The sequence below is a fragment of the Phacochoerus africanus genome, chromosome 9 (assembly GCF_016906955.1).
Source record: "Phacochoerus africanus isolate WHEZ1 chromosome 9, ROS_Pafr_v1, whole genome shotgun sequence".
Lineage (NCBI taxonomy): Eukaryota > Metazoa > Chordata > Mammalia > Artiodactyla > Suidae > Phacochoerus > Phacochoerus africanus.
The window spans coordinates 15947815-15971896 of record NC_062552.1 but is presented as its reverse complement, the minus strand read 5'-3'; the positions used below and the strand labels follow the sequence as shown (position 1 = coordinate 15971896).

The following is a 24082-nucleotide window of genomic DNA, read 5'->3' as shown; positions in this document are numbered from 1 at the left end:
TACAGCAAAAGCATGGCATTTATTATAACTCTGAGACAAAATAAAAAAGCATCATGCTGATGTAAGAGATACAATTTAAAATAAATGCAGCATATTTTCTTTAAACACATTATTAGGTTCACTTCCATCTGCCATCTTTTTGGAGGATGAAAAACTCCCTAGCTGAAATATGTTTGTTAATAAATATAACTTGAGATTTTTCTTTGAAGTTAAACTGTAAAAGTGTTATGAAAACTGTCTTGTTTAGCACATAGCACCCATGGCATCCTATTCTCATTATGGTCACTATACACATATTCTTAATACATAAATAACAAACACCAACATGTAAGGTAAAAATAATAACCCTGGATTCCAAAATGGAAAATTTCAATCTGAAAAGGCAGATCCAACATACTTTTTTTAAAAGGTTAACAGGAAATGTGTAACAGTGAGTCGTGCAACGTGGTCCCTAAAATCCTGAACTCACTAAATATCATATTAGTAGGAGACTCTGGCTACAGGCTAATTTAATACTTAAATGTTAATATAATTTTCCCACTACTACATCTGCCATGAATGTTTTTTTAACCAATATAAAAGCAAGGTTAGAAAATGGAATGTAAGGAAGAAAAGAAAACTGCTCTAGCAATATCCTTGTTACGTAAACAGTCACAAATACACAGGCCTACTTTATTTAAACTTACTATACTTCCAAAAATTGGTGATTGGAGCAGAAACAAAGAAACTAGCTTAATAAAAAAAAATCTAAAAATACATAACTGAAATTATAGGCACGAATACACAAAAACTCTAATTTTATTTAAAACGTGCAAAGACTAAATCCTAAAATAATTTCTGTAGCCACCACAAAACAAGAGAGTCACAAAAACAGCAGTGGATAAATCTCAACACTGCAATGTGGACCCACACGTATGATCAATAAAGTATAAGAAAGCACTCAGCATTTCTATGCAAACTGCTTCTGAAGGATTATTACGGAATGCACACACTGGCTGAACGTACAGTGTTCGGGTTTTAAGCATTAATTTACTTTGACTATGTGCATGTCAAAATGAAAGATTGCTGTCTGGATGGAGACACGCCATATTAATATTAGACACAGACATTCACTTCAGGTCAGCATTCACTCCAAGTCTACTTCAGCAGGTGGTAAAAGTAATGTACTCATTAAAATGTATGTGTTACAAGGTTATCTCCCCAAAACAGCTCTCAAATAGAGGTAGCCTTGAAACTGAAGCATTAGATATGCTAGAACCAACCCCTAATTGCTATGAGTCTAGAGAAAATTGAACTTACTCTCATTCCCTAATAACCAATAAATTTAGTTGCTTTCGTCAGTATCTTGGGAAAAGTCAGGGTTTTCAATTCTATGAAGCCAACCTGGCTGCCTCCAACAGAGTTAAATGCTCTGGAAGCAACCTACACAGACTAGAGACATTTTAGATCCAGAAGCCAAATATGGGAGTTTTCTTCATTTTGGATGCCTCACTATCTCTCTCTCTCTCTCTTTTTTTTAGGAGGTGCATGCAGCCACGTACCTTTTTTTTTTTTTTTTTTTGTCTTCTTAGGGCCGTACCCAAGGCATATGGAGGTTTCTAGGCCAGGGGTCCAATTGAAGCTATAGTCGCAGGCCTATGCCACAGTCATAGCAATGCCAGAGCCGAGCCAAGCCTGCGACCTATGCCACAGCTCACAGCAACACAGGATCCTTAATTCACTGAACAAGGCCAGGGATCAAACCTGCATCCTCATGGATACTAGTCAGATTCGTTTCCATTGAACCAGGATGGGAACACCTACTTTATCTCCGGATTAAGTAAAAATTTACTCCTTTCATTTCTATTAACTCTTTAAATTATTTTCCTTCTGTACAGAATAAATTTCAATTTTTCAGGTAAAGGCATAAAGCTCAAGATATGAGAGCTGACTCAAACCAAAGAGCTTACCCCGCCCCCCACCAAAAACCATCACCTCTGACCTTTAGCATATACAACAGCATGAGTAACTACCCCCAAAAAGTTCACATGTGTTTTTAAAAATTACCTTTCAACATAAGGAACAAGTCTTTTCCACTTAAACCTGGCATACCTAAACTTACGCAAGAACCTTCTCTAGTCATCTTTCACTTCTCTCACTCCTAAGTCACCCAATTATTTCCACTAACAGATAACTCACTTTTTCATTTTAATAAACTTTTTAACACATAAACTATGTTCTTTACGAGCTGTTTTTTCCAAAAGAAAAAAAAAATACAGTTCCACGTTGTACATAAATAAGCACACAGGGTCCCCAAATTTGTAATTAATCATTTCACGTTGCTTCATTTCCTCATTATCCACCCAATTACTAGATAAGGGAAGAGCAGGAAAAAAGACAGGTCAGCAGAGACGGGGGAAGTAGAAGTCTTCTTACAAGGATGAGACTGTATCTGTCTTGTTCACTGATGAATACACAGCACCACAGGCTCATGATGAATATCTAAGGAATAAATGAATTCATAAAGAACCAGAGAACATTGAAGTTGAACTCACTCATGTAGATTCAATTAAACTGAAACCCAGAAAGATGCCATGGCTTGGCTAAGGGCACAAGGCAAGTTGGTCAGCCCTGCACAGAGTCTAACTCGATATATGCTGCTTTAATGTTGAGCTTTTCCTTATTCTTTCTCCCACATTTAGTACATATCCTTTAAGTACACAGGTTTCTCTTTCTAGAAATACAGGTAAAAAGTAGTCCCTCCCCAGTGAAGGGACTAATATTTCTAAAGATTCCCATAGCAGAAGAGTATGGGGGGGGGGGTGGATTTAAGATCTAACTGGAAGATAGGACAGGGAGTTCGAAAGTAGAAAAACAACACACTGAAGCCCCTCTCAATATCTGTAAATGTTACTACAACCTAGTAAAGACATCACACTAAAAGAGGACAATAGTGACATTTTACTCTTTCAGTTCATAGTGACAGATACTGTGCTTTTAAGTTTTTCTAACCATCCCTTGCTTTTGAGAAAATTCAGGATTTCCCTTCTACCATTTCATTCAAATATGAGTAAACTTCATTTGACTTGCAGCAGATAAAATGCATTCTAAGAATGTACCAAAACATTTTAAGTCCAATGGAGTCCTTTCTTACTGTGGCAGATTCCCATTTTAGGGGGTCCCACAAGGCTCCAGGGACCCTCCAGAACAGATCTCAGCTTCCTCTCAGCTCTCAGAGACAGGATATTAAATACTTGGGCCCTAAAGTATCCTTCTCTTCCAGGCTGAAAGGTTAAAACCTCTACACATGATCTATGAGCCATTTTTCCTCCTTTTGCATTTCCAACCCTCGATTTCCTCTTTCTTAAATTATCTTAAAAAGGAGTAACTTAAACATACCTAAGGAAAAAAACTCTAATTATCCCAAAAGATTATATAAAAGCAAATTTAATACAATCTACTAGAACTTCACACAAAGGAAAATCATACTGAGAGCAGGGGAAGAGTCTTCAAATTTGGCAGCTAGGTTCATATTTAGATAAAAGATTCTTCTATCCTCCATAACACCTTTAAGTTTAAAACAGCATAGCACCAGAATTAAGCATTCTAGTGGCTGCCAGTCAATGCTAAGTCACATGACATGCTTAGACTTATCAGGTAGTCCATAACCTCAACCATAATGAAATCTAACTCCAAAAATTCTTGACCAAAGTAAAGGCACTTCTTTGGCAGGTGGCAGAAGGAATGATGAGTCAGGAAGAAATACTCAACACTGGCCAGATGCCTTAAGGTATCACCAAGTAAGAACAGGAAAATTAAAAGAACCAATTGAGGAAACTAACAAAGAACAATGTGCCTATTCTGTCCAGTCACTTTAAGCAGGAAATCTATACTTAAGGTGCCCATGAATCAGAACTTTTGTACAGCATCAATAAGGCCTTTTACTGTGGTCAGGCTCCTAAAAGGGTCTCAAATACTTATAAAAGACTATTTGACCTAGAAAAATGCCGAATTTCATTCTTTTGGGTGGTAAAAAGTCATTAGTGGTTTACACATAATAGTAAAAAGAAAGGGAACACAAATGAGAAAGCACTTCTGTATTCCCTATAATCATGCAGTAAATTGTACCTGTTTCTCATGAATGACATGAATATTTATATAAGTTCATTCAACAAACATCAACTGAGTACTTTTTATAGGCCAAATATGGTAGTAGGTACTATGAATACCAAAAAAAAAAAAAAAAAAGGGCTATCTCTGTACTCAAGTGCAATGTTACAGGAGAGAAAGGTATGTAAATAATTCCCACAGAGTCTAATGAGTGCTAAAGAGCTCAAGATAAACTTGGTCCTAACAGCGTGTTAAAGCAACGCCTGATTTGGGGTCTGTGGGGGGGAAACAGGGTGAGGAGGAATGGAGTTAGAAATGTTGGAAAAGAATTTCACACCTGCCATTTCTTAACCTAGTGCTTTACTTTTTTCAAAGTTAGACAAGGTATGTGGGGTGCGGGGGAGAGGGGGGGGGGGGACACATAAGCTGTCCACCCATCCTCACACTTCTGGAACAGTCAAAATGGGTTATTTCACAGATGGGAATTAAAAAGCTGCAAAAAGATAAGTTCACTAATAATCAATGCCATCTTTGAAGCAAAACCTCAAATCTTCCTACTTCTAATAATCCCTAATTCCTTCTATGCAATCGCTCCATTCTGCCTCACTGGTTCCCCAAAGAAGCCATCTATTATACGTTACTTCAATATCCCATCCTCATTTCCTAATTACCACTACCAGCAGAAAAAAAAGATGTGCAAGAGAGAAATATATAAAAGACATTTAAATAGATTAAAATGAATTAAACACATGTTTAAGTTAAATTTTATTGAATTACCACTTCGTTTCAGAGACTTACATTTAAAACGTATATAATGGTGAAGTTCTCTTAATGTAATAATAGCTAACCTTGATCAACCATTTATTAATTTTCACAACAACCCTGTAATCCATTTTAGAGACAAGGAATCACAGGCTTAGAGAGGTTTGAGAAATACTCATTTATGTCAAGTATGCTAATTCTAAAACTACCCCAAGTTTTTCAAACATTTGAGTTCATCAGTGTCTTTCAGATCAAGTTGAAAACCAAAAACCAGGGACAATAACTTCAAGGCTTCAGATATAAGGGCTAAATATTTCAAGGGAAAAAATCCCTTTTAGTATACTTTTTATAGAAAGAATAAAAATAATTTATAAGTGTCACTGGATGAAGGAGGATAATAAATTGAACTAATTATATTTATGTCATATAAATTATTATTCTTTCCATGAAATTTTTATTTTAATACATTTTTTTAAATATTTTAGTTCTCCCATGTTTTAAGCCTTGGTCATTCTCTGACTATTTTCCCATAAGGTACTGAAATTCTCAACCACATACAGTATTTCCCCACCATGGGGATTTTTACACACACGACCCTCGAAGTTTATTTGCACTAGAAAAAGAGGTGTGGAGTTCCCCTTGTGGCTCAGCAGAAATGAACCTGACTAGCATCCATGAGGATGCAGGTTCCATCCATGGCCTCGCTCAGTGGGTTAAGGATTCTGCATTTCAGGTTAAGGATGCTGTGTTGCCTTGAGCTGTGCTGTGGGTTGCAGACACAGCTTGGATCCCCAGTTGCTATGGCTGTGACATAGGCTGGTGGCTACAGCTCCGATTCAACCCCTAGCGAGAAAGCCTCCATATACCGAGGGTGTGGCCCTAAAAAGACCAAAAAAAGAGGTGTAATAAAATAGTTTACTTCTTAAACTGCCTATGATATCTATTTCTCATTCCTGTGATGTTTTTCCATTGACATTTTTAAAAATTTTATAATAAAATAAAAAGATGCTAATTAGCCCTTGATTAATAAAACCAATGGCCCAATTCTCTTTCCTAATTAAAAGCTGACAGTACTTGGAGTACTATTTTCAAAAAATGTACAGATGTAACAGTCTTATTAAAATTATGTCTATTTTATAATTTCCTCCATTACTAATGCATGCTTAAAGAAACTGATCCTGAGATATATTTTTCTTGTTCTTTTCCAGTCCTTGACACAGACTGGTGGGGGCTACTGTGGACTAACAAGCATATTCAACCAACACAGATGACTGAAATTAAAAAGCTATAACATATTAACATATCTAGGCCACACAGAAGGGTCATAAGGTAAGATCACTGACATAAATTAGCACATTACTATAAGGCATCTAAAGGAGCCAGACAAGATCGTTTTTTTCATAATGAAAATATAATGTTGTTTAATTGAATTTCTTTTAATCACAAGTATTATTATTTAGAAAAAAAATACTGGTTTTATAATATCACATTTTACTACTCTAGCTCCTACCCTGAGAAGCAAATCTGAATTCATGAGGACTCTGGGGAGGGACAGGGTGGGTGGGGATCTGTTGAAAGCATTTTGGGGACACTTAGCTGTCTTTCTCAGTTTCATGTCCAGATACAAAGGTTTAAAAAAAAAAAATTTATTCTGGGTGCATTTTTGCTTTTCCTATTTTCCTTACAAAAATTTGTAAACACAAAGTCATTCTGAAAACTAATCTTTGTTATTTGCCAAAACCACAGAATTTTGCATCTACAAAGACTAGGGGATAAAAACAGATCAGTTTCTTGCTAAATAATTAAAACGCTTTTTTTAATCTCCACAATAAGAACACCCAAAGAGTACAGGTTCTGAAGTATTAAAGTGTCACAATACTTCCCTTCTATTTTTCATACTACTCATAGCTCATAGAACAATTGTCAAATACTAAAAGAAAAGGTCTAAATGATAGTCTTTAGCTACTGAAACAGATGCTGAGTAATCAAATCTTCCTTTAATTATGCATTTTTAAACAATTCAGACAAATCACATATGTATCATACTACTAACATCAACAAAAGCAGCAATAAGAGTGAACACTTAAAATAAGCACACAGACTCTCATGAACATAAAAAACCCCTCTAACTGCCAAGTGTGTCTTTACTTCCCCTAAACTACAAACACTGAGTAACTGAGACAGTCACTTCAGAGTCTTAAGGATGAGTTTTTAAAGAAAGATGTCAACTCCTTTTTTCTAAGGATTAGTACCTTAAAGTGATATTTAAAGAAATAGGACAAAAACTGAAATGTACAAGTTATGTTGACTTGAAACATTTTCCACTTTTAAATAAAAGAAACAGTAGAAGCACACCTGAAGTATTACCTTAAATTTCTTAATCTTATACCCAAGAGTCAAGCATTTTACAGTATTAATAACAGAAGCATTTTATGCTATTCTACTTACAGTAAAAATCACTGGTAAATTTTGCTTACATTTTTTTAAAAAAAACTATAGATAGCTTTGATCAGACATAAAAATATACTAACTGTATTATCTTCTTGGGTTATAAGCTATGTTGGATGTAATATGCTCCATGAATGAACCATCAGCAGATTTTCATCTAACTGTAGGGGAAATGTACTCATCTCATCTTATTATATAAATAACCCTCACTTTCAGTCAAATTCATATTATCTAATTTTTTTTGCTCTTACCTAGAGAAGCTATTCACTGAACCTAGATTCTCCTTTCATCACACCACTGCCAGTGGGAAATTCAAGCAATGAAAGATTGTGCTAAATTTTCAAAGGTACTTTTAACATAAAATAACATTCCAGAATGAAAAAAACCTATGTGATATGACCTAAAAGTCACACAAATCATCTCTTTATGGCTGTTATGTTTTAATCACTGGGTATTTTTTAGAGGCTTAAAAAAATTAATGATTTTGCCACACAAAACCAACTATGTTTTCCATGAAACATTAGCTGTCACATTAATACAACATTTTATCATTAATTATACTGGATTATAAAGAAATTTATATCTGCAAGAATATTAAGTATCTGAATTTCTACAGGATTTTCAAATAAAATGAATCCTGGTCCTAGTAAACCTTACATGAATTAAAAATCCATTTATAAAACAGAAAATTATACATAAAAAATATAACTTCAATTTAATACATTTGCAGATAAAACATGCAACACATTTTTTCATCAAAAAGCAAAATATTATACATATGTAAACAGTGCCACCTTTTGGTATATTTAGGAATTGAGCTTCTAAATTATACAAAAATATCTTTAAATGGAACAGATCACAAGGAGCAAAGCAAGGAATTAAAAAACAATCAGTTTACAATTTAATAACATTAAAGTGTAATCAAGAGTTATTTATTTTAAAACACATTTTCCAAAGTTAAAATGTTAACTCATGTTTATATGTTTTCACTTCAATTTCATGAGGTTGACAAAGCATCAGTTCATTTTAAAGAAAACTGGGGCTCAGAAAATTTCAATGCCTAACCCAAATACCCCCCAGTTAAAAATAGTTAAAGCCATCAGAAGCCTGAAATGGCTAGTTTTTGTTTGTTTGCTTTTGTCTCTTTAGGGCCGCACCCAAGACATACGGAGGTTCCCAGGCTAGGGGTTGAATCGGAGCTATAGCCACCAGCCTATGCCACAGCCACAGCAACTGGGGATCCGAGCCACATCTGCGACCTACACCACAACCCACAACAATGCCAGATCCTTAACCCAGGATCCTTAACTCTGAGCGAAGCCAGGGATTGAAGCTGCATCCTCATGGATGTTAATCAGATTCGTTTCTGCTGAGACATGACGGGAACTCCCTGACATGGCTAGTTTTTAAATTCTAGCATACACTTCTCAATGAGTCAAATCCTGTATCTATCCTGTGTTACTTGTAATGTACTCATTTCTACACTGTATAAGATTTGGGAAAACAAATTATTTGTTCAATGTCTTTGCATACATTTGCAAGAAAAAGATATTTATATCAAAATATTACATGAAGAACAAATAGTGACTACATTCACAAAGCTGTTCACATCTCACAAACACAAAAACTCTTGATCCAACACAGTATTCTTCCCATCTCCATGATAAAAGAAAAAAAACCTTCACTGAAAACTGCAAAGCCTTCTCTCATTTTTTTTTCCAAGAAAAAAAGACCTTGTTTATGGCTTGCACATGATTAGCAACTTACCTAAGTCACAAGATTAAAAGCTACTACAAATGAGATGGAAATGATAAGCTTCAAATATTCTCCCTAAAGCTTCCTTGCCTTAATTTGATCACATATTTAGATATCTGTATAGCATTTTCAATGTCTTCTACTTTTACATCTTTCATTAATTTCCTGGATAGTTTTTATTAGACCATAACATATTTATCCTAGAACACATTCACAGCTCCCTTATTTTTTAACACTAGCTAACAATTCAGCTCTCGTATGGAAAAAAAGAAAATATTCTCAAAGATTTTCTTATCTTTGATTCATTTGTTACTATGAATTTTACTCGAAGTGCAATCATTGAGTATTTTTATAGAGCAGATTTTAAAGTCAGTTAATATGTAATGAATCTATCTTAAATTACCACACACCGTGGAAGGAAGAAAGAAGATGATAGCTGAAATGGTCACTGAAAACACTGAAAGAGTAAAAGCCAGAGGGAGGGGCCAGGAGTTCCCCACCTCTGAAACAGAACTCCAAGACCAAATGCAGTAATTAGACATTAACTCAGAAATGTTGGTGAATTAGCCTCACCTGTTATTCAAAACATACTTAGGAAAAACCAGTCCAAGACATGAAAATTGGTAAACATAGCCATTTCTAAAAATGATCTAGAGGGAAAGTTTGACTAGAAACATGCTAAGAATACATTTTTGAAGGATTCCATTTCACCCAACAGCTCTTCTTTCATCATTGGGAGGGCTGGCTGCTCCCCCTCAAGAGTAAACAACCTTCCAGATCTTCTCTAGAGACTAATTTCCTCCCCCTATTTCTGAATGGATGAAAATCCCATTTTGAAGGAACTTAGTTTTGTTTCTCTCTGCTACACTCTCTGGGTAGAAAGGGGGGAACGAAGGAGGAGAAGGCGCCACCCTCGTCGCCACCCTATACTAAACCCCCTCGCCATCACTGCAAATGAGGAGGGTTCCAAGACCACGTCTCTTTGAAGGTGCACAAGCATATATACACAAATACATGGAAATACAGTTTCAGATTTTATTAAGCTTGAAGGAACATCAGAATTCCTAATACGGAATCCAATCCCATGAAATTGAAAGCAATTACTACTTCCAATTTAATAAGAAGGGATTAAATTAGATTTCTGATGCAATATAATTTGTAGTGTCCACGTCAGGAAAAGTGACAGTAGGAGGCTCTTATCTAAGAACGTCAGGACTACACGTACTAGACCTGACAGCCACCTAAATAGGATTCTACTGAAAAACTCAAGGGATTCACACACATGGTCGCACACACCACACTTACTGAACCTTTAGAATATACTTTAATTTTTACTCTGCCATAAAGATAAGAAAAATAAGATTACTTCAATACATTACAGCCAAAAATTGCCCTTTATTTTAAAAAATGGTTTTTACTTGTTCACTAATGCAAACACAAAAAAACACCTGAATTCCTATTTTGTGCCAGATACTGAGTTGGACAGAATGATAATAACCAACACACACTGAACACTTTATATAAACTAACATTTAGTCTTTGGAAAGGACTACTGTTGTCACCTTCATTAAATAAATAAAGACAGCAGTATTGTCATTTGCCCAAAGTCATAAAGCTAATACAGTATACAGGCAGGAGCTGGTTTTACAATCTGGCTCAACATTAACAACTGGCTACAGTCTGCCCTTAATCACTCAGCACAGTGTCTCCGAGATGCCAAAGGTAAGGATGATTAAGACAGAAGGAACTCACACACCATGGGAGAGGACATGTAAAAAAGATAAATTACACTAAGACAGGAAGTAGCTGAGGTACCACTCTCTCTGTCTCCATGCCAGGGAAGTAAAATGAATGGTGGCAGTGCAAGAGTACAGGGATTAGGATCTAGAATAACCTGATTAGGTGATCTACTGTATTGTCGCAATTAACATACACAAAAAAAGTCCTTAAAACACCCATGTATATGATGTACATGAATCTGTGTATATAACACCGTATCAAAACTCTAAGAAATTCTTAACTTTGAGAATCACGAAGCTGCAATGAAGGAAGGACCACAGGAAAGTCTCTGAAAATCCCTGAATGTTGAAATCATTCCCCTTAAATCAACTATCAAACACATGTTGGGAAAGTGGGAAAGAGTAGGAAACTTTAAAGTGCTGTGGTTTATTCCATTCACTTTTAATATTAAGCTTCTTTAACCTTAATGTATGTTAACAGATTTAAGGAATTAATGAGCTACTCAAACAAGTTGCACCTTATGCAAAGCTTAGCTTCTACGTAAGTGTGAAAGCAATGTAACGGTAAAGCTATCGTGTTTGTCCTCAGATTCAAAAACTCCCACTTTATACATATATACAATGGAGTATTACTCAGTCATAAAAAGAACAAAATAATGCCATCTGTAGCAATGAGGATGGACCTAGAGATTATCATACTAAGTGAAGTTAAGTCAGAAAGCAAATACCATATGAGATCACTAATGTGTGGAATCTAATAAAAAATAATATAAAAGAACTTACAAAAGAAACAGACTCAAAGACTTTGCAACCAAATTTATGGTTACCAAAGGGGAAATGTGGGGGTGGGGGATAAATTAGAGGGTTGGGACTGACATACACACACTACTATATATAAACAGATGGATAGAGAATTCCTGCTGTAGTGCAGCAGATTAAGGATCCACCGTTGCCACAGCTGTGGCACAGGTTGGCAACTGCAGCTCGGATTTGATCCCTGGCCCCCGGAACTTCCATATGCCGCAGATACAGCCAAAAAACAAATAGATAACAAGGACCTACTGCATAGAGAAATCTACTCAATACTGTGAATAACCTATATGGGAAAAGAATCTGAAAAGGAATAGACATATGTATAACTGATTTACTGTGGTGTACATGTGAAACTAACACAACTTTGTAAGTCAACTATACTCCAACATAAAAAAAGAGAATAAGCAAAAATGAAAAACCTCCCACTTTAGCACCCTCCTCTAGGCAAAGAAAAATGACCACAATCTAGGACGAGTACAGTGAGGCAACACAGCAATGATGATGCAGGCAACGAGGGAATAATTTCACATGTGATCTCCAGCAAACACATATATGGTGGGCTGACATCCAAGCTGGACCATGCTGCCTCTGAAAAAGGTCAATTTGTCCAATTCTGATATATATACTACTGAAAAGTTTTAAAAGAAATAAATCAGAATTAATAAAGTGTTAACTAATTTAATGACTTCTAATAATTTTATTGGAAGACTATTTGTAACGTGAAATTCACTTTTTGTATACAATGGCATGGCTGCAGTGATCAGGTAATATAATACTGCCATCTATTGTCCGAGAGCCAAAAATACAACATGTTTTTAATCCAAACCCAGTTTGTTTTTTTTTTAATTTTCATTTATTGAAATAGTTGACGTACAATATTATGCTATTTCAGGTGCACTACATAACTGTTTGAGATTGCATACGTTATGAAATGATCACAAGTATGGTAACCATCTGTCCCCATACAAAGTTATCACAAACCCATTAGAATTTCAAAGGCCAAAAAGTCAACATTATTTTACATGTTCTAGTATCAACATCTCAAAAATTGTTTTTCCCCCAAAATCAGAAACAATGGTGCAAAAGAAATAGATTTTTAAGTGAAATTTTCATGATAATTTCCCATCTGCCAATTTTAAACACAGGCTATTTCTAAAGGAATTATCAAAAAAATGTTTTACAGAATCTCAAAAGGATAGTATTCATCATGAAGCAATTAAGCAAAAGTGAAGTTTCTGAAAAAACAGTCTATGTCAACTTGTCACTCATAAAAACTCTAAAATATTAAAACCAGAATATATTTCAAGTTGTTCAATACCAGAATGCCAGCAATTTTGCAGAGATTACTCATTGTAATACAACTTAGCTTTCCATAGTTTATCCACAAAAATTAATGCAACTACATGTAAGTTGAAATACTACCACTTGCATGCTACAAGAAATGCAAACAAGAAGTTGAAGTGACCTGAAAAGGTCAGGCCACAAGTGGAACAGGATGAAAAATGATACTCAAGTTTCCAAAGAAAGATGATTAAAAAAAAAAAAGTTTTCCCACATTTACTAGTAAGAAAATTGAGAAAAAGAGCTTAAAACCTTTTATCAAAATAATTTGATTAGCATGCAAGTTATGAAGTATTACTGAGCATTCACTCTGAAAATAACACCAGGCTGAAAAAGTCAGGACATGGAGCCAAAATACTTTAGAATTAACGAGAGTGAACGAGATTTTTTTCTTTCTCTCTGTAAAAGGGAAAGATTCTAAACAAACATGCAATTCTACTCTCAAACATAAGGAAAAGCATTGTTCAGGATTTAAAAAACAACAAAGTTAATGTTACTCTACTTGTACGGATAACGCACAATTAGTACAAAATCAAAACCAGCGCCACTTAGTAGGCTGTTGGTTGAAACGTTTAGTTTTATGCCTTATATCATGAGAAGAGGAAATTTCTGTTGAGATGGAAAATTAAAAACTAAATATTCCCATGTTCTTTCTAAAGAAGAAAAAAAAAAAACTGAACGTGGAGATCAGAAAAATCAGCCTGCATCCTGTATCACAGTAAGAAGAATCCCAACACCCTTTTCAAAAATTTCGTTTCACCATTTTTGAGATGTTTCATTTCACTAAAGCATCGCAAAATGTAAACAAAAATTTTAGCATAGAGAGTTTAAATATTAGGAACTTGAATAGAGAAAACCATTCAGTTGCTATAAAGAATAATAGAATTCCTTATGTAATAACAAACAATTCTCCTCCATTTCTAGTCACCTAGGACTCATTTTAAAATAAGAACATGGAGTTCCCATTGTGGCTCAGCAGTAACCAAGAGCATCCATGAGGACGTAGGTTTGATTCCTGGCCTTGCTCAGTGGGTTAGGGATCCGGTGTTGTGGTGAGCTGTGGTGTAAGTCATAGATGCAGCTGGATCCCGCATTGCTGTGGCTGTGGCACAGGCTGGCAGCTACAGCTCCGATTCGACCTCTAGCCTGGGAACTCCTATAATGCCTCGGGTGTGGCCCTAAAAAGACAAAAAGACAAAAATAAAATAAAGTAAAATAAGGACAACCTCCTTACAAGATTGCATAGGAAAAATGGGTGAATTTTAAGGGTTAATATAATCTAAATTATACTTCAGTAATTTAAATTGCTTAAATTTTTTTTAAAACAAAAACATTAGTTTAGCAACAAAAAAATGAGTTGCTTAAAATTAAAAAAAAAAAAACTTATAGGAAAAGCATTCATCACAATATGCCAATTAAGATATGCAGTATCTTTACAACACTTTAAGAAATGTATATATTCAGCTCCATCCATTTTCAGGTGATATAATAATGTTACCATACTTCTACAAAGTCTACTCATTCCTGACGCCACAAAGGCAACACTGAGAGTTTTCCAGAAAGTTATGCATAACATATGGCAATTAATTATATATATCAATAGCCCCCCAAATAGAAGCATTTTTAAGACCCAATTATGAAAATGGTTTCTCAATTATATGTGTCCACATCCTTCTAAATGATGGAGTCTTTCATTACTACACATACCCTAATTAATTCTTACCCTGACTTTCATTTCAGTCTTTGGTTTCATTTAGGAAATCAAATCTGTTGTCTGCAATTTCCACTTTAAAAAAATCATACTTTAATCCCCTGAAACAGCTGCTTATCTTCCACAACTTCAACCAATGCATCTTTTACCCTGTCATCCTTCCCCGTCAACTTTCCTCGGTAAAAGAGAGATATAGCTGCAGAGCAAATCTTTACTCGGTTCCTTCTGAGATCACAAAATGGTTTTTCCTGGCGCAGGCTAGCCATTCCAGAACTCCCCAAGGAGAAGATTCCAAAATGTCATCCACCTAAAACAGAAGGTCTGATGAAAAGGAAACTGTCCAGTTTGACTGCTTCAGCCCCCATTGTTTATTATACAAATAATGTGCCTAGAGGTCTCATTTTATATTTAGTATCTCCAAGTTATGTTCTATGCCCAAATCCTCACGTTGCGTGTTGTCCTGTTTCTGTCTGGGCGGATAAAAGGGAGGGAAGCTACCAAACCTCTTTAGGACGTTTATCCTTGAAAGTTAGAGTTTGTTGGAGAGACTTCACGGAAAGATACGGCTCTATGATCCAGTAACAACTGTCATCCCTGACACAAATGGTTATCTTGCTGGAAGTTACACCCTGAAAAAGCATCAAATCTACTACCCCTGGGCCATCAGCTCCTCATAAAAGGCCAGCTTTCTATAAAATTCTCAACCTTATAGGTGATGCAATAGCAGCTAAAAAGTAATCAGAAAGGTATTAAGACTTATGAAGGATGTTCTCACTAGTTCATGCAAACAACCTAACATTACCACAATAACCAGGGAGGGAAAGTGAAAGTAAATCACTGAGAAGAAAGCATTTTTAAATATAATCATAAGACTATAGTTTTCCAGGATATAGGAAATATATTTAAAAAACGTATAAAATTAATTGGAAATGCCTACCTGAGTACATTTTACAGATCAACAAATACACTTCCTATGTGAGTGTATGAAAGGCTCTGTTTACCTTTATATAACCCTTTCTATGTTTAACTTCTGAGCTTCAGAATAATGCTAAGATTCAACTATTATCTACAAGCTCATGGTCACCCTTTGCACTGCAGACCTCTGCAAACAATCACAATAGAATTTATTTTCACTGTAATTCCAGATGGACTTCAAAACCTTCAGATAAAAGCATCATCTTTGGCTAAAGAATAAAGAATTTCTGCAAGGAAACTCTGCCTTACATTAACAAAATGTTCTCTTCAGCACACAACTAAACCCCTCACTGTACATACTAGTTACTGATATATATACTTTAAGTCAGAAACCTAAATATCAGGATATTTTTAAATAACTCTTTCAAAGGCTAGGTTAACAAAGTCTTTGTCCTTTGTTGATCTCAAAGCTATACAAAATTAGCAACGTGAGTTCCCGTAGTAGCTCAGCAGAAACAAGTCTGACTAGTATCCATGAGGACACAGGTTCAATCCCTGGCCTCGCTCAGTGGGTTATAGATCCAGCATTGCCAGGAGTAGGTCACAGACATGGCTCGGACCTGGCATTGCTGTGGCGGTGGCATAGGCCAGCAACTGTGGCTCCAATTCAATCCCTAGCCTGCGAACCTCCATAATACCTCAACTGTGGCTCTAAAAAAAGCAAAAAAAAAAAAAAAAACTAGGAACAGACATGAATTTTATAAACTCTAAGATACTATGCACATGTAAATAACTGTGTTGATGATGGCAAAGGCGCAAGAAGGCTGGATTACAGAGGAACATTTCTAGAGGCAAGTTAAAAGCCCTGCACTAAGATAACTGGTGATGCTTCCATTGAATTCAACTAGAGATTTAAGAACACAAAAATCAAGATGATGTTTTATTTATGTTCAACAAGGAAATGACTTTAATTAATGTAATTAAGGATGGGGGGAGGGAAGACCAGGAAGCTCTCAGCTGACACTGCTATCTATAACTTAAAAAACAGCTTACTTCCCACTCTAACTCGGCATGGAAATTAATAAACTGAGCCTATTCCCATGGAATGGAGTCCAGTGGTAGGTATGCCCCTTTCTCTGCCCTCCAAAATAAGAATGGCTTTAATAAGATCACATGTAAAAGACTACTAAAAGAGAAGAAATTGCAAAAAAAACAAAAAAAACAAAAAAAAAAAACCAAAAAAAGACAAAACCTACTCTAATAAGACTTTAATACTATTAAATTTCCATAATGGACTGCCTTTAAAATACCAACTTTGAGATTCCACACAGCACAAAGGGCAGAGGCTGGGGTTACAGTCATGTCTCAATTACAGTTCTAGCATGCTAGGTGGGGGAAGTTAGACAGTCGTGTGCCTTTTTTCTTAGAGTCTCAATCTCACCTTTTTTTTCTTTTTTTTTTTTTTTGTCTTTTTGCCTTTTCTAGGGCCACTCCCACGGCACATGGAGGTTCCCAGGCTAGGGGTCCAATCAGAGCTGCTGCTGCTGGCCTATGCCAGAGCTACAGCAACGTGGGATCCGAGCCGAGTCTGCAACCTACACCACAGCTCACGGCAATGCCGGATCCTTAACCCACTGAGAAAGGTCAGGGATCAAACCCACAACCTCATGGTTCCCAGTCGGATTCATTAACCACTGCGCCACAACGGGAACTCCTCAAACTCATCTTAAAATAGGAAATAACCACATGCCAAAGTTATTCATTTGATCCTTGCAGTAACTTATATGAAAGGACAAACACATAGTAGGTTTTTAATCAATTCAGCTCCTCTCCCTGAAAATGTGTACAAAAACCCTGATTTCACTTTGACAGCCAGCGCAAAAATAAGGTCTTCTGTAAGAGAAGAATGGCTATATTTTGAAGTAGCTGAAGTCTACTGCTTTTTCACCTTCCCACAATTAACCTACTCCTCATCTTAATATCCTTTATTATGCAGGTAAACTCAAGATATTAATGAAATGTCATGGTCATCAGTTCATAAAACAGATAAGAAAGCAGGCAAAGTTTGTTTCTTTTTATAAGAAACTTTACGTGTGCTCATATTTTAATTATTTGCAAGAAGTATGATTTTCAAAAATCCAGGTCCAAAAACAAAAGTGTAGCTTTAATATCCTTAAAATTCTACTGTCCACATCTGTGGTTGTTAAGAGTATTCCTTACACAAACATTTCCATATGTCAATTTAATACACCCCACTGACCTCAGCCTTAAAATTTAAAACCACTTCAAACTAAATGGCCCGATCTAGAAAATATGCTTACACTTTAGTCAATTACAATACTGTGTCCTTTACCAAATACACCAGTGTTTGTTTCTACAGCACAAAGAGATTTTAACTTTCTTAACTCAAACCTGAGACTTTATAGTCTGACTTGACATTAACATCAAGCACTTCTAAAAGATAAACTGGAGACATTCTTTTAATAATTATAAAAAAATGAAAGAATCCATTTGAAAAGCTTGACTAAAATAACCTGTAAGATTTAGCACACAATATGAAGGCTTTTCCTCTGCCAGAAAACAATAATCCTTTTGTCTGCTGGAATCCTCTTGTCCATGTCTCCTAGCACTATACCCTGTTAACACATATCATGTTCAGAGAATATGTGCTGGATGAATAAACTTTATACAAATACACAAAGAAACCATCAAGAATTGTTAACAGCCCAGCAATTTTAAAATGATTTCTCTGAAACTGTGGGCACCCAAGCTAAATGCTCTATTCTGACTCGGGTAAGCTTATCACAAATATTCCATACATACAACGCACATTACTCTCATGTGTTTATGAACTAGAACCTGGTGATGGATTTTTTTTCCACTAACCAAAGGCAATGCTAAAAACACTCACAGCAGACATGACCCCACACTAAACATAACACAGTTTTCTCCAGGGAGTTCTCTTGTGGCACAGCTGGTTAAGGACTCGGCATTCTCACTGCAGTAGCTCAGGTTGCTGCTGTGACACAGGTTCAGTTCCTGGCCCAGGACCTTCCACATGCCGTGAGTGCGGCCAAAAATATATATACACGTATATATAGCTCTCTCCAACATCTTTCTATCTCTCCAACATATCTCTAGCATACCTTTATCTATACGATGGCTGACCCTAAAGCAGTCGCCATACTTTCATTCCACCACTGGGCTAGGCAATGGTTATGAGTTCTTTGCTGAAATTATATAAGAGTTAAGAGGTTCTTTTTTTTTTTTTTTTAGGGCCACATCCATGGCACATGGAAGTTCCCAGGCTAGGGGTCAAATTGGAGCTGTAGCTGTGGGCCTACACCACAGCCAGAGCTATGCCAGATTCTTAACCCATTGAGTGAGGCCAGGGATCAAACCCACCACCTCATACTTCCCAGTCGGATTCATTTCCACTGTGCCACAACAGGAACTCCAAGAGTTGTGAGGTTCTGAAGAGACCCAGAAAGTATAAGAATCACTTCTATACACATTTCTTGGAACTCTTATAGAATAATTTTCAGAAATCAGTCAAGATAAACTAAAATGCCTTATTTTTCACTAAAACTGTGTTGTTCAATATCATGTCACATACTTTGTTCATCAGTTTTGGTCTTGAATGACCTGTGAACATTTTAACACTAAATATACTCTCAAGATATGAAGATCTGCCACCAATGAGGACAATTAAAATAATTTACTTACATCTTCAAAAGAAATTACGCCAAAACAATAACTAAAGACAGCATTAATGGGGCGGAGAGAATTGGGGAGTTTAGTCTACCAAAATTATTTACTATAAGAACACAGTCATGAAATATATGTTTCTAAATCATATTTAAAAAAAAAAAAAAACACTATAGGAGTCCCCGCTGTGGCTCTTGGAAACAAACCCGACTAGTATCCTTGAGGATGCAGGTTTGATCCCTGGCCTCTCTTGGTGGTTAAAGATCCAGCGTTGCCATGAGCTGCAGTGTAGTCTGCAGACACAGCTCAGATCCTGCGTTGCTATAGCTGTGGCAGAGGCCAGCAGCTGTAACTCTGATTTCACATCTAGCCTGGGAACTTCCATATGCTGCCCATGCAGCCCTAAAGAAAATTAAAAAAAAAAATTGATACAAATCATCTAAGTAAATGCAAGTATATAAAAGCAATATACTACATTAATAAGAAAAATCAATTTCACATTCAAGTAATTGCTTTCTTAATTTTCCCTTTTTACTATTCCCAAATAAGAAATCAAAATTAGGTGTGCATGACAAAGCTTAATATTCTTATGTAAACACATCAGGACTGTTATTTTACATAGAAAGTACTATTCTAAGACCATAAAACTGCTAATGGACTAAAACTTAAGTTAAAATATGTTGGATGTTTAATTTCATCTAAGAAAAGTCAGGATCTGATTTTTAATGTTTTAAGAAATTATCTTCAAGCCTATTTTCTCAATTCTCAAACTGCACCATCAGAACGTATTAAGGCGAGTCCAGGCTAAATTATACTCAAAATTACCAACGAATACAGAGAAGCAATTCTAGAAACAGATTTTGAGTGTTTTCACCTGTCTTAAGAGTGACTTTGCTGTCTAAAGAATGAGTTATCGAAAGCAGAGTTCATGACGTATGACCATTTAGTTACTAAAGGAAACACTGTTATGAAAGGAATCCTCTCTAGTCCTCACATCCACCTTGAAGCTATGACTGACCAACTGTATGCACTAAGGCAACCTGCTATGCAATACAGACTGATGGTCAGGAGCAGTGTCTTGGAGCAGCAAACTCCACTGCCTATGTGATTTAAGGTAAGATACGACCTCTCCATTCTCACCTATGAAGGAGGGATGCTAATATGTCCTTATATCACAAAGACAACACACAAAGCACTAGGCCACTGCCTGCTACAAAGCCTTCATGTTATATCCCAATTTAATATACAAACAACAGAAACAGAGACGTGTGTATGTGCCAGATAGTACATAAATGCATTTCCTAATGTTGTCCACTAAGACAACCTAGAAGCTCTGACACTTCATGGTGGTAATAAGCACACCTCGTGCCCAGATCTCTGGCCTGGTTTTCAACACCATTCTCCTAATCAAAGGGAGCAGAGTTCCTTGGGAAAGTGGTTGCTTCTGAAGCTGGAGAAAGGAAAATACAAGACCAGAATATCTTGTGGTGCCAGAAAATAAAGAACCATTTAAAAAGGTATGGGGACACATTTAAAAGGCATAGGAACAAGCCTGAACAGGGTCCTATGGCTAAAGCTGGAACAATACAGACAACGAAATAAATAACAGCATTGAACTATAACCTACAGAATAAAATAAATATCCATATAAACAAGTAAAATAGGGCAGAAAGGACAGCTCTTCCTCAAAGAAAAATTCCAATTACTAAACATGGAAGAAAAGAGAAAATCACCATTAAGCAAATAACAGCAATAACTGTCGCAGGCAAGATCCACTAACCGATACTAAAATTATCAAATACTAGCATTAGTAGGCAAAAGGTTGAGGAGACACAAAATATTAGTTACAGTAAGAAAAATAATAACTTTACTGTGGAGATATCTGGAAGACAAAGATCAGTGTACTAACATCATAAAATCTCTCCCATACCATATACTAGGAAGGATATAATATCACTTTTGTTCTCTTCTTGCCAAAAAATGCATACCTTATTCTAACCATGAGAAACTATCTACAAAATAATCAATTTTCTTCAGAAGAGTCAAGGTCATAAAAGACAAGAAAAAAATGAGGAACTATCACAGGCTGGAGGAGGCTGAAGAGACATTATGAATAAATATAAAGTGAGATCCTAGATTGGATCCTGGAACAGAAAAAGGACATAAATGGGAAACCTGGTAAAATTCAAACAAGGTCCGAGTTTATATAATAGTATTACACTAATGCTAATTTCACAGTTTATTAATTATAATTATATAAGATGTTAGGATTAGGAGAAGCTAGGTGAAAGGTACATATGAACTCTGCAGTTTTACTACTTTTCTCTAAGTCCAATCTTACTTCAGAATCAAGCTTTAAGCTTTTTAAAAATATGATATATACACAGTCATCTCTTGGATCTGCAGGGGACTGGTTCCAGACCTCAGGTGGGTACCAAAATCCACATATGTTCAATTCCCACAGTCAGTCCTCTGTATCAGAGGGTTCCACATCAAAGGATACAACCAAACATACACTGTAAACATACCAGTATATGTACTGAAGAAAATCCACGGATAAATGGATCCACACAGTTCAAACCCATATTATTCGAGGGTAAATGGTAGTTACCTATAATATATATTAGCTATCACTATTTTTCTGCCTTAAAATCATTAAGTTATACTAAAATATCCTTTGCTGAAGCCAGTATACCTCTAAAAAACTTAGCTCTGAAAAACATAATCAATAAAACACATTACAGATGTCATTACCTGTAATTTTATATCCATAAGCAGCTAGTTGTCCAGCCATGTACTCTCCATCTGAATTATTATGAGAACAACCCCATGTTCGTATCCAAATTTTCTGAATGCCTGGAATAGTGCTGTTTTAATCAATCAAAAAAAAAAAGTCTCATTAAGGGATTTTTTAAGGTAAAAAATACTAGATAATTTCTGGGCATACTATGTAAAAACAAACACTGCTATACATTCACAAGCTACTCATTAAAACATCAACTAAATTTGTAATCTGTTGTTACACCAAAAGTCTAAAAATCAGTATAAAATAAGCACAGAACTCTAAGTTAAGACTCTCTATATAAAAAAATCTTCTATTTCATTGAATTGTATTTTAAGCTCAATACTACTAAGTACGAACACTAAATTCAACTCTCGGAAAGGTACAAATCGCAATAGCACAGTCAATGGTACTAACTTAAATGGCAAATAAGGAAAAATTAAGCATCTATATGCTCAGACTACTACATACTAGTTACAATCTTTATAAGTTATAGATTAAACAGCAATCAAAATGAAAATCTGGGAGTTCCTGTCGGGGCGCAGCAGAAATGAATCCGACTAGGAACCATGAGGTTGCAGGTTCAATTCCTGGCCTTGCTCAGGGGGTTAAGGATCTGGCATTGCCGTGAGCTATGGTATAGGTCACAGATGCGGCTCAGATCCTGTGTTGCTGTGGCTGTGGTATAGGCCAGCAGCTGCAGCTCCAATTTGACCCCTAGCCTGGGAACCTCCGTATACCAGAAATGTGGCCCTAAAAAGCAAAAAAAAAAAAAAAAAAATCTGTCACCTTATGGCATTATTAAAAGTACTCCATAGGGGCTCCCTTGTGGTACAGAGGGTTAAAGATCTGGCATTGTCACTGCAGCAGCTCAAGGTGCTGCTCTGGCACAGGTTTGATTCTCTGGCCCAGGAACTTCCACATGCCACAGGCACAGCCAAAAGAATAAATAAATAAATAAATGTCTTAAAATAAATAAAAAATAAATAAATGAAAGTACTCCATATATAAAGTTCTAAAAAATGCAGTATTTTTAGGAAGGAAAAAGGACTTTCACAACTTGGATGGCTCTAATAATTAATAATTAAATAGACATTAGCTTAAGGACATGTTCAGGACAAATTTAACAGATTTCAGTCATCATAAGCAAATTTTATATTCATAGATTTTTAAAGCTTACTGTTCCAAACAAAATAATCAAATATATTAAAACTTTCAACAATTTACTAGATAAACAGTTTAAGCATACTAAAACAATATAACTGCATAATCTTTTCTGGCTAGGTTACATTAGAATTGCACTAAACTAGAGACCTAATAAGACAGTGTAAACAACATAATAATTTGTGTCCAATGCCTTTAGATGATCTCTAAGTAACTGCAAATATGCTAAGAAAAATCAAATGCTCAAACTGCCACTCTCGCATAAGAATCACAAGTGCCAATAAAAATTTTTAATTTAGAAGCACCAATTACACACCAACTACAGTAATATCAAAGAGACCCTGTCCAGGGGGAGAAGGGTGATCCTTGCTATGCCAGATACTGGCTTAGCCCTGCCTTTAATGGACTTGCAATTTGAGGTCTTTTTCAAACAATGACTTCACTAAACGTAAAACCATCTGAATTAAAAAAATTAATAAATCTACATTTTTCTTCTCACCAGTTCAAAGATTTGTTAAAGGAGACATTACGTCTATCATATACAGTAGTGCCAGCCTCTCCCCTAGTATGAGACTGAATTTAGTTTCAAAAAAAATAAAAAGTTTACCTATCACTTGGTGGACTGTTTTCGTCTTGCAAGTATTTTTGGGTATTTCGCCTTCGCACCTTTGGAACGACTTGCTTTCTTGCAAAATGCCTGTCCTGTGGCTTTGAATCTTCTTGGGACACAATATCTTCTATGTCATCCAGTAGTGTATCACAGGATGCAGAAGGCATCTTCTCTATCACGGAAAGTTATAAATGACACAAGCGGAGGAGTCCCTCAGAAAATCTGTTTAACATAACATTGCCTAT

General features: G+C 35.8%; 1 protein-coding gene across 8 annotated transcripts in view; it reads right to left on the bottom strand.

Moving 5' to 3' along the window:
- The window catches only part of CDKAL1 (CDK5 regulatory subunit associated protein 1 like 1), a 654131-nt gene that overhangs the window by 617797 nt on the left and 12252 nt on the right, over positions 1-24082 (bottom strand). For 3 of the 8 annotated variants that reach the window (XM_047795483.1, XM_047795484.1, XM_047795489.1), the window contains exons 3-4: positions 23835-24059; positions 22036-22148 (exon numbers count right to left, since the gene is read on the bottom strand). In XM_047795483.1, the coding sequence (XP_047651439.1) occupies positions 22036-22148; positions 23835-24004 (283 nt within the window). In that variant the 5' untranslated portion in view covers positions 24005-24059. The remainder of the gene's footprint in view (positions 1-22035; positions 22149-23834; positions 24060-24082) is intronic. The other 5 variants (XM_047795482.1, XM_047795481.1, XM_047795486.1 and 2 more) reach the window with 2 other exon arrangements.